The sequence below is a fragment of the Magallana gigas genome, chromosome 2 (genome assembly GCF_963853765.1).
Source record: "Magallana gigas chromosome 2, xbMagGiga1.1, whole genome shotgun sequence".
NCBI lineage: Eukaryota > Metazoa > Mollusca > Bivalvia > Ostreida > Ostreidae > Magallana > Magallana gigas.
Window position 1 is genome coordinate 18,177,799 of NC_088854.1, and position 18,456 is coordinate 18,196,254.

General features: G+C 33.0%; 2 protein-coding genes and 1 long non-coding RNA gene across 4 annotated transcripts; all 3 read left to right on the forward strand.

Annotated features, from left to right (window-relative positions):
• Nucleotides 1-407: 407 nt before the first annotated feature.
• On the forward strand, nt 408-4,585 carry LOC105346277 (uncharacterized). Of its 2 annotated transcripts, none has more exons than XM_011454786.4 (2): nt 408-775; nt 3,359-4,585. In XM_011454786.4, exon 2 carries the CDS (start codon nt 3,366-3,368, stop codon nt 4,452-4,454), a length of 1,089 nt encoding a protein of 362 aa, XP_011453088.3. In that variant the 5' UTR covers nt 408-775; nt 3,359-3,365; the 3' UTR covers nt 4,455-4,585. The 2 variants fall into 2 exon arrangements, with proteins under 2 accessions (XP_011453088.3, XP_065931415.1); XM_066075343.1 differs by lacking the exon at nt 408-775 and adding an exon at nt 2,061-2,207.
• A 404-nt stretch (nt 4,586-4,989) lies between these two features.
• On the forward strand, nt 4,990-8,957 carry LOC105346276 (uncharacterized). The gene is made up of 4 exons (XM_011454785.4): nt 4,990-5,297; nt 5,419-5,657; nt 5,896-6,037; nt 8,236-8,957. Exons 1-4 carry the CDS (start codon nt 5,204-5,206, stop codon nt 8,373-8,375), a joined length of 615 nt encoding a protein of 204 aa, XP_011453087.3. The 5' UTR covers nt 4,990-5,203; the 3' UTR covers nt 8,376-8,957.
• Nucleotides 8,958-14,910: 5,953 nt separating this feature from the next.
• LOC105346275 (uncharacterized) lies at nt 14,911-17,000 on the forward strand. The gene is made up of 2 exons (XR_010710835.1): nt 14,911-15,051; nt 16,175-17,000. It is a non-coding gene; the product is annotated as an uncharacterized lncRNA (long non-coding RNA).
• Nucleotides 17,001-18,456: the final 1,456 nt, after the last annotated feature.

An 18,456-nucleotide genomic window follows, 5' to 3' on the forward strand; every position in this document is an offset into this window, starting at 1 on the left:
TGTTTGAGAGTACCCTAGAGAATAATACTTGGACAACGCTTTAGGTTCCACAGTATTGAGAACGCTGCTCATAATTAGTTGAATATTTTGAAGAAAAAAAATCCCTATTGTCGAATATTCCTGTCATGCTACTTGATACGAAACGTTTTTCCCTAGATCTACAACAATTCAGAAACCTTTTATTAGACCCATTATATTCCACCCTATATACTTGTTTAAAAACTTATTACATTGCTGCTAAAGATGTTTGATTCCATTGTTACAAATTCGCAGCATTTACTTGATATGTATTTAATAAATCTCTTTAAAACTTACACATCGACTAGACCTCTTGCTTGCAATAAGAGGTTTAAAATTTCTACTATTGATTCAAGAATGCAGTTGATGGCATTCGGGTAGTAATAATTTTAAACCCTGGGCTTAGTTATTTTAACTCTCGCCGAACACTACACCCCATGTACGGCTTGTTGTGATAAGGCCTTTAAACATAAGGACGATTCGCTGATGGCAGTACTTCGATTTCTTTCTGAGATGGGATAAAGTAATTGTTTAAAAATTAGTATTGGAAATCGGATTAAGCAGCTAAACAGTCATTGAAATATACACGGTTACCTGGGACATTTATCTAATGATTTTTACCTGGATATTCGTGATTTAAAAAGAGATTGGGATTTCTTTTTTTTTAATAAAGTCAACATGGACAAATCAATGACAACCTGTGAGGATGTTTGAATGAAACCTGGATCTTTGAATTGACATAGCAACAGTAAAAAATGTAAGTAAAACCTTGCTAAAAAGATGTACCCTATTGATGAATTCGAGTAAGATTTTTTTATATGAATTTTGTTTCCATAAAAAGTTGACAATTATCACACACAATGATCTCCTCATGTCTATTTTTTTTTATTGATTTTGATTTTTTGACTGTTAGTCTTTTGATAATAATCGGTGCACATTTGCACAGAATACCTAATCTTCTAGGATTGAACATCGTCAGGTTAAGATAGAGAATTGAATTATCATGTCATTCAAAATAAACAGCGATAGTATTCTAAGTGTTCGTGGGTAAATTATGTAATGTAAAACCCAAACTTTTTGACAACTGTAATCAAGTAAACTTTTTTCACTCAAACAATTTTATGGCTTAGGTGGAAAATACATTATAATTATACGCCTGACATGATTACATGCAGTACACTAGAGTACCAAGTATTTTATGCGAAAACAGGAAGGGACGAGAAGGCAGGCAGGAGAGATCAACAAATATATATAAATTATATAATAAAATAGAGTACCATCGTTACTGTTCGTGAGGCAATCTATTGACATAATTTTCCTACTAAATGTGCTAGTTTTAAAAATATGTCCGTTTAGATTTTAATCATTCGCCATTTCTTAACAATTGGTGCTTGAATGAATCGTAGATTCACGGCAGCTGAAATTAAATTTTACATTTACGATATACATGTACACGTACTTATTTCTGTGTGTCCTGTCTGTGTTTTCGTGCCCAACACGTGTTTTGGGATATGAACTATTGTGATACTTTATCATTGAGTATGAAGTAAAGAAACAGGGCCTGATTTGTTACTAATCTTGACAAGACAGATCTCAGCACGAAATTTAAAACTTAAACAAACTGAGTATATATATATTCCTCAATTCAAAGTGATATTTCAAAAGAATAGGCTGTAAAGAAAGACTCGTGTATCCTTATTAGAGATTCATTAAAACTCAAGATCAAATGACTTGTACTTTACCAACAATGCCATAGCTGGATTATATTATCTAGAGACAATTTGGTTTAACGTTTTTAGTAGCCAGCGCCAATGGATTTTAAGGAGATATATGCCACCTTCTGAGTTTGAACATACGATTATCGGCAATATGTGCGTCAATATTGTGATTCCCAAATCAAAGAAGATTCGCTGTATATAAAGATTTAAAGTCATGGACATTAAGAAGGTTCAAACCATTGGTAGATCTGTTTAAACAATTGACCGCTTGTAAACACCCTAGGTGCTGCAGTCAATGTTTATTCTAGACTAAGCAATGACATGATAGATTTGTGTACAGAACGAAAATATTTGGTTTCAACCACGAACAACAAGCATTCTGTAATCACTGAGAACATATCTCCAGATTTACAGTATTAGTAATGGCATGCTACTTTATGGAATTTGATTTCTCTTACGCATTCATCATAGGTATTTTTTTTTCTTTTTAAAAATCTTACTGAAGGCACAAACATTTCTTATCCATATCTGATTTATGTCTGATTTTCAGAAAAATGCCACCATTATGTAAGACACAAAATAATTAAATGCTCATCATAGCACAAGAATAATGCTTTTAATTTACTTAATTTTACTTACAATAAATCAATTGTACCCTCGCGTCATTGTAGTTACGATCTTTATATACAAACAAATACCTAAATAAAAAAAATATGAAGTATTCAAGTAATATTTTTATCAATACTTGAATAAATCTAAATTTAGATATTCTTAATGTGACAACCCTCGGTGCATTAAGTTTGCTGTAATTCTTAAGCTTAATCATATCTCAACTTTTGACCTTTTAAATTAACTAATAATTCATCTGTAATTTCCAGAACGGATTAATTACTTAAATAGATTTAATCCTATATTTTGAAGATTAAACGTTTGTGCACTATTGCACTTATATGCAGAACAATAAAAAAAACCGTCAAGTAGGGAAATTTTGTTGATACCATAATCCTCACCAAAAGTTGATTCGAACGAGCGCTAAACTAAGTCATAATGTTAAACAAATCAAGCATTGCTTCCTTGGCTACAAAACACCTAATTTAAAGTCGTAACTGCGTACAATGTTTTCCAAATACAATGCGTTTTATCCCCCTCTCAACACACCAATTCCACTAGTACTACTAATATGATTTAATGATTTCTGTATTTAAGCCCTAGTTGTAGACTCAAAAAAGTCAATTTGAAGAGAAAGCAACTGCATTCATATTAGCTTTCGTATCTGGTCAAAAAATCAAGTATTTTGCAAGAGACTTCAAACAAGGACCCCGTTGGGTTTTAGAGCATGCTCTGGTAATATTTAAAGTTTTCAATGTTAAAAGTGTGAACCAATTATAAGGAGCAACAAAATCAAAATAAACAAGTAATACATTTTGAAAACTATATTTTATTGCAAATGTATGTTCATTGTTATTAGTGTATACAAAATTATTGTAGATGTAAATGTAATATTTGTTTAAGTTTAATCATTTTAAAATCAAACGGAGCAGAATCATGCCAACAGCGGAAAAGAATATTCAAACTAAACTGTAGCTTTTCTTAATAATAATTGGTGTTTGTTTAACGTGTAGATTCAAGATGGCGCTGATGATGTTAAAAACCCACGACTTGACGTGGCAAGATCACACGATTAACGTCGAAATGATGCTTGCGCCGCTTCATGCGCAGTTGTTGGCCAGTAAACACAAAGCCCTGTCGACACGGTGCAACACTATCAAACTAATCTACGACAAAGAACGGGACACCATGGTGAAAAACATTAATATTGAAAAAAGAATGATGGAAAGAAAGAGAAGTGTATTCTTGAAGAGAAAGTCAGAAATTGCTTTCAAACGTCTGTCGTCTGCAAAAAGTGATCCTACCAATCAGCGATGTCTCTCTATCCCTAGCGTTAATCCAAAACGCGGGAATTCAGCGCCACCTGTTCTAAGTGAGGCAAAACAAAACGACAAAGTTTTTCTAACGGAAGTTCGAGATGTTGATAAAGCTAACACCAGCGAGCCTGATGGTAGACGAAATGGATCCGTAACTGAAATTTCTCATCCACTTTCCTTTTCGCGCAACAGTTTCAAATCTTCCATCACGCTGCCCTACTTCACGGGAAGCCAATCATCAAGTCGAAACGAATCTCCGCAACACACGACTACATTTACGTCACAAATGCGCGGGAAATCTGTCAGGTTCGAGGAAAATGAGGATGAAGAACGAAGTGGCGAAATTTTGTTCGAGAAAATCAATTACGCCAGACTTCAACAGAAAGTGAGAAACTTTGTTCACGATCAAGATGACTTTAACAATCGCCCTGCTGGTTACAAGTTAAATTTTAGAACCCGGCAGAGATTTAATTTTAACTCATTTGGGTCTAACTTTAAAACGCAACAGCAACAACCACTGGTCGCAAAGAAAAGTTCCAAACTGTCGCTGGACAAAAATCAACTGGAGAGAGCTTTCGACAAGTTTTGTGAAAATAAAACCAAAGATAACTTACACGCAATGATGAAGATGGCTACTAAACAGAAAGCGAGTATACGTATTGCGAGGGACCAATCTATAGTTCCAGCTATAGCTGTTATGAAGAGTGCACACAAGTTTCGCGCGGTACTTGGTAAAAACAGGGCCACCGAGGATAAGCCGCCAGCACAAAGCGACGGCCCTGGAAATGGATGAACGAGAAAAAATTTCTTTTACACAATTTTGAGCCATATTGGCTTTTAAACTGATTTGATTGGTTGTTATTGATAAATGGATATGATGTTCTGCATAAATTGATCTACTGAATTCAATAAAGAAAATTCATAAAATACCATGATATATATTGTTATTTCTCAAAATTATAATATTTTTAGATTCAATTTTTTATTGTTTGGTATTCTACACACTCTATGATGGCAATTTGTCAGTACTACATCACATAAATTGTAAGTTTATATGTTTACTACTTAAACAAACGCAAGAATGTGACGTCGTCAATGGCAACAAAAAATTGAATGTATAATAGGTATTGAGTGTAACAATGCTCAATAAAGGTGGAGGATAGAGCTTTACCGTACATTTCCAATAGGATATGGGTCAAATGTCTATTTGTTTATTATCCTATGTCGACTATCTTAGATCAATCAATGTGCAGCGCAATTTGTACACAGTTGGTATAGATACCTTTTGATGGCATGATAGCTGGAACGTTTGAGTTGTATACGAAGTATGAGCCGCCCTGCGACAGATGTCCATCACATGGTCGATTATTTGAAAAAGGGTTATTAAGCATTGTATGACTTAACTGAATACTGCAAACTAAAACGGTTGGGCTTTTGCCAATTTATTGCTTCATCTGAAAACTGCAGTTTTGTTAGTTGTTTGAAAAAGAAAAGTTGGAGGAAAATGAAATGTGTTATCGTATGTAAGCATCTACAGTTGGAATGAATTTTAGAAGGATAAACAATGGTTTGACGAACCTTAGGTTGTGTTGGGTTCTTTTCTTCCTGATGCACTATGCTGCTTCGGAAACAAGAGGTAAGGCCAATAAACATCGCTTAGGTTTCAATCGGTCAAATAATCTTGCATTTTTATTTAAATGGTCGTTCACTGTTAACTTTCAGTAAAGGTTGTATTGTAAGTTGTTGCTTTCTCCTAGGTCTTCATTTTCCCACCATCTGTGATCATTACAAAGAACGAGCCGTGACCCCTGAGGTTTCCTATGTGGTCACGTGGAAGGGGGAGCGGACCCCGTCAGCCTCCTGTAGGCTGGGGTTTACGGGGCCTATGGCAGACTCCGTCTACACGCGGTCAGTGTGTTTTGACACCATATTCTTTCATGTCAAAGACTGCGCTGTTCGGTTGGAGTTCTCCGAAGAGTCAGGGACCAAAGCAACGGTTTGTATTTATCCTGTTATTATGGCCACCAGGTGACTTTATACAAAAATGGTATTTCATACTTCAATTTTTTTTTGGTTTCATCTTCATCCATAAGTACTTGAGGCTTATAAATATGAATAGAAATAAGTTTTATAAATACCAAATTTGTTAACATTTACTTAAACTCATTTTATTCAAAACTGAATTATAGAACATTTCGATTTCTGCTACATTTTACGTGGGTTTTTTTCAATAGAACTACTCGTGCACCCATAAACCTAAAGTATGGTGTGCAGAGAAAGATCAGACAGCATATATCAACTTGTTTGGAGCAAATCTTCATCCGAACAACTCTTCCTCATTCAAAATCCTGGTCACTGCCGAGAAAACGAGCACACGTAAGAATAAACATTTACCATCAGTAGTAAATTCTCTTTTTGTATGCCCACACGTCATTTTGATGTATATGTAACAGACTGGGGGACTTACCGATCTTATTTATAGGCTGGTTAAAGTATATAACACTACTCTGCATGGAATAACGAGAGCTTAATTATCTAGTACTGACTTAATAGTCTTAGAGAAATATCTTTATTGGCTTTACCGTATTCGACTGAGAATCTTGTTTCCCATTATACTGGAGCCATCCTTAAGACTAACCCCTGATACGGAGGTTGAGAGAACACCTGATGATCGCTAAGTGCATGGCTATTTTTTATTCACTAACTTGTAGGGTTGTGGTTGGTAGCAGGAGAGTAAAGAGTCCCATGCTTAGCATTTTCGAATCTCAGTGCAATCATTACCCTATCCACTCGCTACATGACCTTTTAATGAGTTATGTTTCAAATATGTATATTAAGTAATAGTTGGTTTAATATTATTATGCTTATAAATGCATTCGTGAAGAGGGTCATGCACTGAAATTAAAATAGACGAAGGTTCAGATACTTTAAAATAAGGTTTTTTTTGGTACACACTTATCCTTGGTAAAGAGATCTGGGGCCTTCTTATAGATTATTACAGTTTTTCCATTTTTCATGCCAAATCAATAACGAGTCTCTTTTAAATGAATTTTTAAATAATATTCATAGATTGATTTTAAGATTACATTGATTTGAAAATACTGTGTCCTTTTGTGAATAACCTTAAACCTATATGGATTTTAATAATAAGATAATAATCTCTTAACTTTTGAACAGAAATTTTGAAGTCTTAAAGAAAGAGTAAATTTTTACTGATTTAAATGCCACTTTTTCTGCATTAGAATTCACCTTTCTCTTTTTCTAACGTCTTAATACCAGTGTCAAAAAACGGTTATAATTGCATTTTTATTGAATTAACACGAATACCCATCAGGAGTCTAATTTAAAGCAAGTGCATTCATTAACGACGCATGTCTTGCGCAGTATAATGTCCTCGTTTGACAAGTAAACATGGTGTAAAGCTGCTTATTGTCGCTTTAAACTGTTCATTAAAAAGTTAAAAAGTACGTTTTTAGGTGAATAAGCGCTGTTATTTGACACTCATATTACCAAACCAAATGCTAAGGTGCGAATATTTAACGCAGAGCCTTTGCAATTTATAATTTATTTTTCGGTTTTGCAGTTGATGAATATTAATACTGATGGTCTAAGTACTGTTTTATGGTATGAAGTCCCTGACTTGCACGTATAATGTAATAAAACTTTGGCAATATTCCCCTAGTTGGTAGTGATAATTATCTTTTGATGGGCTTTGCATGCCTAACGCTGTGAGGCTGGGCTGGTCCCTGGGCCTATTGATCACGTTTTGCTACATGTTTTTTCATAATGAAGTTTTTTATTATTGTTGCTCATGCAAACAAATAAATTTTGACCAGGATGTAGCCCATTCAAATGATAATTTGTGATTCGCATTAAGCTCGTGATTTGCTTTTTGAAAACTTGTTAGTTACAGTTTTATGTAATCTGTTATGCGTCTTGCTTGCCGTGATTCGTTGAGTATCAGTCCTGTTTGTTTACTCAAGAAACTCCAAAACAAAATGTTTTGCATTTATCTACAGTATTTTGGAAGCGTGAATTAAGGTGGTGAGGGGCACAGAGATATCAATGTGGATGGATTCAAAAGTACATCATACTAGTATTAAAATCATTATCGTTTTATAATTTACAAATTACACACTTGACAATAAAAATGCATTTTAAAAACTCTGGAATAGGTTAAAAATATATTGACCTGGCAGGTTTTAAACTCATTACTTTTTTTATCAGTAGAATTTGTTTTATCCTATTGCGCTATGCTGACAGAAAATTCGAAGGTGCCCATAGGCCCATACCTCTTAAGAAGTGTTACTAATCAACTGTTTCTTTAAAAAGAAGTATGATCTCTTATTTAAATTTGGAACACGGGGAAAATATGGCCAAATTATTACCAGGGTACGGTTAAACCTTAAACATCCCTATACGTGGCTCATTTAGCTTGCACATTTTGTCAGTGAATTCAATAAACATGACTGTACATTTTGGTATAATAATCCATGCCTAATACTGTTCTTTTAAATAAATATTGTGTGATAAAATATTCAAAAAAAAATTAAATTATTCCTCTTTCCTTGCAGTATTGTATTTGAAGATCGGTATCATAGTGGGAATGGTCTGTCTGTGTATTACTGGCATCTTGGTTGCTGTGTGCTGTTACAAGAAAAAACAGAAAGTGGTCAAGGACGCGGAATTAGAGTACACTCGACTGGCAGAATAAGACTGTCTTAATTCACCTTGGAAATATGTTCAAAATATAACTGAATGAATGCCCTTTGCATTATCTGGATCCAAGAATCTCATTAGAATACATGTGCAAAATATTAATATACAAACGGCCAAATGCTGTTCGGTTTAATTTTCAGATGAATTACCATATCAATTTTTTGTGCTATAAATTTAACGCCTCCCACCTGCAAGTTCTTTTAAAAACAGAGATTTGAGATACCAGGGCTACTTGTTATCTATATATACATATGCCAATCAAAAATAATGTTGATTACTAGTACTTTAATGATTCATTGTTTAACTTCATAATTTATATAAGTCTAATCATGAATGCAAGTTGTGGTATTGAAAGGATACAAAAAATAACGTTTATAAAGAAAAGCGGTTATGATTGAGATGTCATATTGACTTGCTATCGCTTAAGAAAAGAAACTACATGAATGTAAAATATATGTAGTTATAAATACAGCTGTAGACTGACTCGGTGTCTATGGTTTTAGAATGAAAAAAGGTTTTTTTTTCTCTCGACAACAATTGTATTGTGTTTTCTTCAATAAAAATACTTGCACATCAATGCAATCGTTTATTTTCATATGGTTGCGAAGGAGGTAACCAATATTTTAAGTTGCGTAATGTTTTTTTTAAAATATGGGCTTTTTAATCAAATATTTAAGAGAAAATAAATGTCACCAGGTTTATTCATTGTTTTATTCATTTTTTGCACAGATCTTGCTGGCAAGTAATTAGTACTTGTCTAAGATGGAATTGTATCTTTTAAACTTTCTCATAACTCGGACATTTATGTTAATTTAAAATTGAAAGACTTTGTTAATCATCCACTTATGTCAATATGTGGAGTTTATTGCCGCAGTTAAAGCCACTTAATCAATTATATGTTAAATATCAACATAGGCGGGACCATCTGAAAGACAGTGGAATACCAGAAACCAGTATTCAACTGTTGAACGCGACTTCACCGTACAGAGGATAACCTATACAGAGAGACATCACACCCAAACACTTACGCTGAAAGAGAAGATCGTCAATAATCAATAATTTATCTAACATTTGTCACAAATCGATCTTAGAATACACAATAAATGTCATCTCTTCTGCAATATGCTGCTCACACGTTCATCGATTGGAAAGACAACCCTGACCTTTGAAGCGATGTGGTTGGTTAGAATTTTTAACTTAAATATATATGTTTTTATAATTAAAGATATCTGCAAACAGCTGGGCTTAACCCACTACATGTTCTCACACTGCCGTATAGTTTGATCAACGTTAAGAGTATTCAACGTATTTTAACATGCTGGTTTTGAAAATGTGTAATAAGACTAGTGGTCATAACGGTCATTTCTAATATTTACAAAATATGTCCAACTAAACGTACTTGGACAGGATCGTACCACCTGGACGTTGTTTACAAATGCTGCAGATGTGTAGCTTTACTAGAAAATTCTGATATATTTCAACCGAAATTAATGTTCTATGCTGAAGATCATATGGATTTGTTAAAATCGTACATAACTTACTTTTTTGAGATTTATTCTAGGAATGGGGTGTATTTTATCTACTGTACAATGAATGTTAGTGACACTTTTCGTCTTTATGCCGTTGTAACGACTATTGTTGAAGAATTGAAAAACTGACCAAGATCATGGAGAAGTAAGGGAAAATTATCGTGCTAAAAACGACAAAGATCATTCCGACAGACTCGAAAGAGCAATCAACATTTCATTTCGTTAAACATTTACTGTTACATTTGTTTATAAATACATACTAGTATGTTGCTTCTTCTGTTTAAAAACTGTCACGTATATTATAGTGTATTACTACAGTTTTCCATCGGCTATAAAAAATAAAACAGCGAGGTGGTATAAATATTGTAAAAATTGTCCGCTTCATAACTTTATACAGCATTATAAGATTAACTTTTATAGATAAAAATCTTCTTTTTTTCTCTCCAATTCTCATTATCAAAGATAACTTAATTTGAATTCTAACCAATCTATATTTTTGTGAAAATGAAAGGTATTAAGAAAGTACATTGCCTGATAACGAGATTTTTAATATTAATTCTACTTATACCGTCTGATCTAATGACCGTCCGTCAGCAAGGATTTCATTTGACAAGGAGATATCTCAACAGACCGAACAGTCATCTAATTCGATTTGTCATTAATTTAATTATGTATCTTGTCAAAATTAATAATTATAAATGAATTGGCAGTGTCCTACGGGGGTCCTGTGTATATTCTATGTATTTTATATGAGAAATCACATATTTTTTTTCCATTTCTGCCTTGTCGTTAGTCATTTATTATAGAGGTAATTTTTTGACCTTTCAACACCTAGGGTTTTTAATATTAAGTTGGACAGGACACATCAGTATATAAGAAGTAAAAATCATTATTAATAGTTTACTCATACTGAAGAATTTGCTAACAAGGAGTGTTTCAACTTATTCCTAGATTCAAAGGTATTACTGTAAGAAAGAAGGTGACAATATAAAAGATAGGTCGTAGGAGCAGCGATGCTGTATTTGAATTCATTATTGGTTTTATTGATACGTGTATTTGATATTGATACAATTATCAATTGCAAATTTTTCAACTTATTCTCTGTGGTATTTATCAAATGGATTGTTTTTCAGATTATTTTGAGATGATTCTGAATACAGTGTTCATAATCTGGAGCGCACTGGGAACAGTGTCAGGTAACAAAGTTAACTTAGAACAAACTTTTCATTTTGAGATTACATTAATGGCCCCCTAAAATGAAATTGAAAAAATGATTGTCGTTTTACTGTAATTCTTTGTTTCTTTGTACAAATATATATATGTAATGTGTTTACATAATGTTCATTTTGATTCAAGTGCCCACAATTTAGAAATATGACATTGTAAAGACAACCTTTTCCCGCCATTTTTGCATTTTTAGCATAAAACAGCTTGTTTTAAAGCAGTTTTTCTTTCAGAAAACATAGAGCGCATGCTTGAACAAACAAAATATTTTAATCAGAGATGTATCTAGCCAAGACTAATAAGTGACAAAAAAATTCCTTGTTCAAGCATGCGCTCTATATTTCCCATTTGAAAAAAATGATAAGAAAAATGTCAATTTTTGACCGATTTTGATTGAACTATAGAAATAGCGTCACTTCTGACGTCATATACTGCCAGTGAGTGCAAATAAATCAAATAAATAGGTAAAAAAATATATATCGCATAGCCCCCTAACTCCGTCACTACCCTAACTCCGTCACTTTCGGGAAACTCCTCGCCGTTTGAAATCAAGTACGATTATGACGTCATTTTTTACATGTCAAAAATCTTTAATCAAATGTCAACAATTTGCAACGGTTAAATTAAAGAATGTGTCAAAAAATAACAGAATTAAACCTTGTTCATTTTATGCACCATTAATTGTGTGAAATCAGCTAAAACTTTTTCACGGGTGCACTAAAATATCGATATTTCTGACATGCGGGCCCATTCAAACATTTGCGGTGGTCAGCCATTTTTAGAGAGGTCAAGATGAAACATTTCACATGGAATACATTTTTGATTAATGTAATTAATACATTTTTTTCAGTCCGCAATGGCCTTTATGCACTACTCTTGATTATAACGTCAAAACGCTCATGCCGATACTTTTGCCTTATACAGGGTATAGATATCTCCGGTATATCGCTATTTAGAATATGCTACATTTCTAAAAATGTAATAAATAAATAATATAATAAGTAATATATTAATTAATGATATAAAATATTTGAAATATGTAAGGACATAAATCAAACGGCATCCATAAATACTGAAAAGGCCATTGTGATTGTTGTTACATGGACGGCCCATTTTTTATTCTGGCGATCATTTCATTTCGATGAAATTAAATACAATTTAAATTGTATGCACCACTTTTACTTATTATAACTTGGCCTAGATACGAATTGAGTTTTAACTAAATTGTTAATGTGTCTTCATTCCCTGCCATATCATAGAGCATGTGGGTGACGGAGTTAGGTTCATAAGATATAATAGGCACGCGTGATAAACGTCGTATTCAGAGAGCTTATTTGAATAAAAATAAAAATATCTTTGCTAATAATTTTATAAATTATATTGTTTCAGATTATATTTAGTGATTGCAAATGATAAAAACCACAAAAAATAATTTACAGATAAACGCGGGAGGTTTTCTGCTTATGGTGACGGAGTTTGGGTACTCGGGGATATTATATCAACTTTTCTAAAAAATAACATAACATTTTATGATACCGGAAAAACTTTAAAAAAATGTCGAATTATGGGGGCCCAATTAATCTCATATCATATATAGTTCTTTTATTAAAAAATTACTTAATGATATAAAAGAATCATTATATTTATTTTCAGGACGCTCTTCTAGAATTATGCAGAGAGAAACCAAACAGGATAAATGTATGAACGCATTTCAATATATCTCTACCTCTCCATTATGTAAAAGTGATTCTGACTGTGACATTTCGTCTATTTGTTGTGGAGTTACGTCACTGGACCATTCCATCTGTGTACCACTTAACCATTCAGACCTCGTCGTTTTGGGATATGGTGGGAGGACTTCCGAAGTGAACCCGGCTCTTTCCCTCCCCATCCCCCGCCCTATTCCTGTACCCCCTCTGTTGGCCTCTCTTACATCAGTTTCCCCGCCAAAATCGCCAAATTACATCTATGCACCAAATGCACGATACAAGTGATATAATTTGAATGTCCAAACGCTATTCAGTTATCAATGGTGAAAAAAAATATTTCATTCTCAGACTGACTCACGCGGAGACTGTCGTCGTGAGACGTGAAGACTACACGGCTTTGATGTATGAAGGTTTTTGACGTTGTCTGTCGGAATTGTAAGAATGCCTTACAGATAAACCGTATAAGGATGTGATTGCTATAAGTATACAGTTAGTAAGGAGTCAGGGATTTATGGTTTAGTCATCTATTAAAAGTCTGTCCCGAACTTTGACTGCAACGATTTTACGTAACCATCGCGGTATTTACGATGAAGGTTATGTATTTTGTGCAATCTATTCTTATTTGCTGAATAGATAAATATTTTTGACACAAAGCATAAAAATCAAGTATTTAAGTAATAAATTTTAGGGTTATTTTTGGTTTTATTCTTTTTTACACTGGGAGTTTCTTAATGTCAGGAAGGAAAAATGACAGCATTTGAACTCATTTTTCATTTTGTTCTGTATTGTTCAATTTATGGCAGACAAAGAGATGTGTCACCAACTAGAATCTGCGAACATTAACAATTGGTATGAAAAACTTTACACAACGGACAACAAGACATTTTTCCGGTTAAAACGTCACTAAATAGTTAGTTATTTAGTTCTTTTTAATTGCTAAGCGATCTGAGACACAAAATGTAGAACTGTATAATGTAGTCTGATGCTTTAAATAGATTTTTTAAAATGCGGGAATAAAATTGACGAGAAATGTGGAAAATAAATCTATTTTATTATTTGCTAATTGCACAACATGTGTTAAGAACATTAAGATTGTTTCAAACGTGTAAAGGAAATAATTTTTTCATTTGAAAAAGACACAAGATATTATAAGCAGATATACCATACTGTAAACCATTTTAATTTGAAAGATGCAGTGTTTCAGATGGTTATATTTTTTCCCTGAATGCCACAGATCCTTTGCAATTATGCAAATGTAGCGCACTAGCAATTTGTTAATAAGAAAATTAATGCAAGTATTTCTGGTGGGGCAAACTTCGGCGAGCTTTATGCTTGTGCAAATTACCAAAAACAACAACAACCAAAATTATGATTAAAAAAATAGGTTATTCATAAATGTATCTTATCTATGAAGTAAAAATAACAGAAAGAAAAATTAGAAGTTCTACTCTTATGATACCAAAAACGATAAAATGTCAACGTGTCCTCATAATGTATAATGATTTCTTTGTTTATTATACTGATAGATTCAGTAAATTATGTATGCATTGAGTTAAATCATTTAAGTATTGGTTTTCGAGTAGATGTTTCTATGCAGTCGTTCGGAACCTTTTAACCTCTTGCACTAAACACTTGCTTAAAGTTTACACATTAAACGCTCAGAATTTTCTGTTCTGATCATTACTTTGACAACTTCTTCGTACGAGCACGTACTTATTTTTTTCCTTTGAATTGTCAATGTCAATCTGTCGCCAAAAAAAAATCCGTTTACGCTCCATCAATTACCATATCTGACCGTTAGGTCACAGAATTATAGATCTGTGAAATTGAACATGAAGGAGGATGTGTTTGAAACCTTATGTGGTTTTGTGGTCTAAGGTAAGCGAAAGAGAGAGCGCGCTATTAGAGCGAGAGAGCGTTCATTAGCGACGAGAACCCCTGTTTTCCATGACGTGTGACATTAAAATGAATTCATTAAAAATGCAAACACCCAGTTGTTTTTTTTATGAAGCCCAAGAACTTATTTTGAAATTAATCCACTAGACTGTACTTCCTGTTGTCAGACATAGATATATACACGGCTTCAGCGACTCATCTTAGACAGTCAAACCACAGACATCAGAGGCCTTACAGTAACGCTTGTTTCATCTTATATCGAAAATGGTGTGGATGCCTTGTATGTTGTTGATGCTCATAGGCATTGCAAAAGGTAAGGGAACAACCATTTATAGATAATTAAAGATAAGCATTTTGAAGAATAAAAGTTTGCAAAAAGAAATATGTCTCCTTTGTTTGGTGAAAAAGACTATATGCAAACAAATTGCTCTGAATTAAAAATTCCTTAAAAAATAATCAATCAAAAAGAAAACTTATAGTTGCATGCAAGTAGTGTTTCTATACAGATATATGCAGAATTGTCTTCTTATGTGATAGGCTATAAAAATTGTTGATTGGTTATAACGATAAACATTGGTTTTGTCGCAGGCAAAATAAAATTCTTTAACCATTTGTTTTAATTCTGAAACCCACTAGCTTGTAGTGTTAACGAATAATGCCTTGAGATACTTTCCAGAATCGACGTTACATTCTGTGCTTATTTAATTTTTTATGTCAATTCTTTATTTCGCGTAAAATTTCTATTTGATTAAATGTATTTAATTATTTTGTTTTCGGTATAAACAAAAATAGTTTATTATTAAATTTCATGGTTTTAAAAAACTCGTAATTTAGTGGTTTATTAATCGTTAGACCAAAAACCACATACTTATAAAATCAACCAATAAATGGAGGCTGGTAAATCTTAAAATTCTCAAATGTAGTCATTATGATAATATCTTATATTTTTGCCATCATTGAAACCTTTTAACATAACCACAACTATTCACTATTCAAAGTTTAACTTGTAAATAGTTTAATTACTCATGATGAAACACTAGTCTCCCATCAAAGGACACCGACAACGACGACATAGATCAAAGAGCTTTAACCAGGTCAACTGATGGCCAATCAAAGAGGCTGTTTGATTTATTACGTGTTTACGTTGTAAACAAAAGGTCGTTAACTACTTCTCAAACTTTAATCGAGTGACTAAGATGGATTTTGTTGTTTTAGATGACTTCATTTTTGAAATTCTTGTGATTGGAATCAGTAACATACCGGCATATTGCTTTAAGATGTTTAAAATTTGTAGGAGCACAAAAGCAGCCCCCCAAACTTTAACTAGTATTTGCTAGCTATTAATAAAATGAAATTTAACCATTAATTACAAATGAAATCGTTTGAAAAGAATATTGATGGAAAATTGGCTAACTTTTATTTCCATTTGCTTGCAGGAAGAAGCATCACAGAGACGATAGAAACAGCTAGCTGTTATACGACTTATGTAATATCCACGACACACCATGAATGCATCAGCGACAGTGAATGTGATACTTACATGTCATGCTGCCAGAACTCAGGGGCAGACTACTCGGTCTGTGTTCCTCACAAAGACCACGTGCTTCCGAAAGAGAAATCCCATCAGTCCCTTAGTAGCGGGCAGAAAATGCACCATAAAGACAAAGGCCACGTTTTTCATTTGCCACAGCCCTCCCCTATTCCTATTCCAATTCTTGAGAAGGCAACTCATAAAAGCAAGTCATGAAAAAATTGAACTATCCACGCATGAAAGCAAATCATGAGAAAATTGATATTATCTAAATATCGCACGCTACCTCTTAAAGCAGATATTCCTTTGGGTGAAAGAACTGCGTTGTATTAAGCATTGTACGGGTATGTCTGTTTGCAAGTTACATAAAATGTATGGAGAGGAGATTCCATATCTATTTTGAGCTTGTCTTGATATGGAGAATGAAAAGTTTTTGGCAGAGTTTTTTGGAGGAAATGAGCAAGCAGAGGAAAGAGACCGATGGTCTGAGCATGTTGGCCAACCCATATCTGTATGCAAACCAGAACTGGATCCAGATGATAAATGCAGCCACTTGTGTAATTTGCAATTTTGTTTAAATTAATGTCAAGTGCCCAAGAGAGGATGATGTATATCAAATGACAGTGTATTGTCTTCATTACAACTGAGAGGAGTGAAATATGTACGTGCATCTGGTATTTTTGTTGTTTTATACAAGATGTATGTTGGTAATTAAAAAATGTAACATGTCATTTGTATTTGTATAATTTATTTATGAAACAGGTTTTTAAAAAGACCGTTTTACCCAGCATGGGATTAAATAATAAAGAATATGAATAAAATCAAACGAAGAATCAATATATTTTGAAAATCCACGTTTAATATTAAAAAATACACGTTAACAATTATAAAACAAATCCTCGTATATACTAATAGAATTATTTCTTTAAACATGTTAAGTTCGATTTTTATAAAATATTTTATTCTGATGAAAAGAAGTAGGTCACTACTTTCTCGATAATTTGTTGACATTTTAATTCCTTACTCGATGTGTCGATATCAATCAGACAAAAAGACGAATTGTAAAACAACTAAATTAATAATTCTCGACATTGAATTTGACAGTTAGTATTAAATTATATGCGAAAAACAACATTCGATTTACAACAAATGTCAGTTTAATTATTTACTACATCTATCTTTTCAATAAAATTTATGATTTATAATCGATTTAGATGTCAGAACTTCCAACAAATTTTACTCTCGTATTGTTACAAAAGTTTTGTTTACACATTTTCAATATTTTCCAGGCGTTTAACACAAATTTTAAGTCTGATTGCAAAGATATAATTCTAATAAAAATTTAGTTTATTGGGGCGGGGTACAAAGGAATATAAGTTTGATTTCCAAAGATTTCACAACAATAACTTGGGCTACACAGTTCGCTGATGGATCGAATAAAGGTCATGGGACAACATAATCACCCATTCAGTGACAAAGATCAACTATTGTTTGTGCTTGGAAATACGTTATACCTACACGGCAAACTTATATATGGGTAGTGGGTCTAGAGAATACATTGTTCATTTGACAATATGGAGCTTCTCTAAAGTCTGGATCACATATTACTTTTCTACCAATGTGTATTTACTACATCTGGACAAAATGAGCTGTGTACAAAATGGTTAGTTATCCAAATATATTTGTACTCTATGAGAGTTCTGGTATAAATGTAACTGTCGTGGCATGGATTGGCTGGAAGATATAAATATAAATCTTTGTAAATATATAGATTTTGATAGCTGATAGCTGAATTTAGTTGTAGACTAAGTTTGATTGAAAAAGCCTTAATTAATATGTCACATTATCTGAAATGTATAATGTTACCCCCCCCCCCATTAACCAATGACAAACAAACATTTAAAACAAAACAAACTATACGGTAAATATCTATGTAATGATAATTCAATGTTTACTTCCAAATCTTCTGTCTCGTAGATCCATTTAATTAAAAAGATGATAAACATACTAAATGAACATAATATATACGATAGATGTCAGATTTGATTTCCTTATTATGCTCGGCTACCGAGTAATAAAAGTGACAAGTACATAACTCTTATTAATAATTAAATGAATAATCCATCAACGAATTCGAAAAGCACCTAAATTTTTGTCCATTTCTGGACATCTATCTTATAAAAGTAA

Bases quoted from the DNA above. Each gene is read 5' to 3' on its own strand.
- LOC105346277 (XM_011454786.4), top strand. From the start codon at position 3,366: ATGGCGCTGATGATGTTAAAAACCCACGACTTGACGTGGCAAGATCAC.
- LOC105346276 (XM_011454785.4), top strand. From the start codon at position 5,204: ATGAATTTTAGAAGGATAAACAATGGTTTGACGAACCTTAGGTTGTGT. The intron at 5,298-5,418 runs GTAAGGCCAATA...GCTTTCTCCTAG, and splicing joins TGCTGCTTCGGAAACAAGAG to GTCTTCATTTTCCCACCATC. The intron at 6,038-8,235 runs GTAAGAATAAAC...CTTTCCTTGCAG, and splicing joins TGCCGAGAAAACGAGCACAC to TATTGTATTTGAAGATCGGT.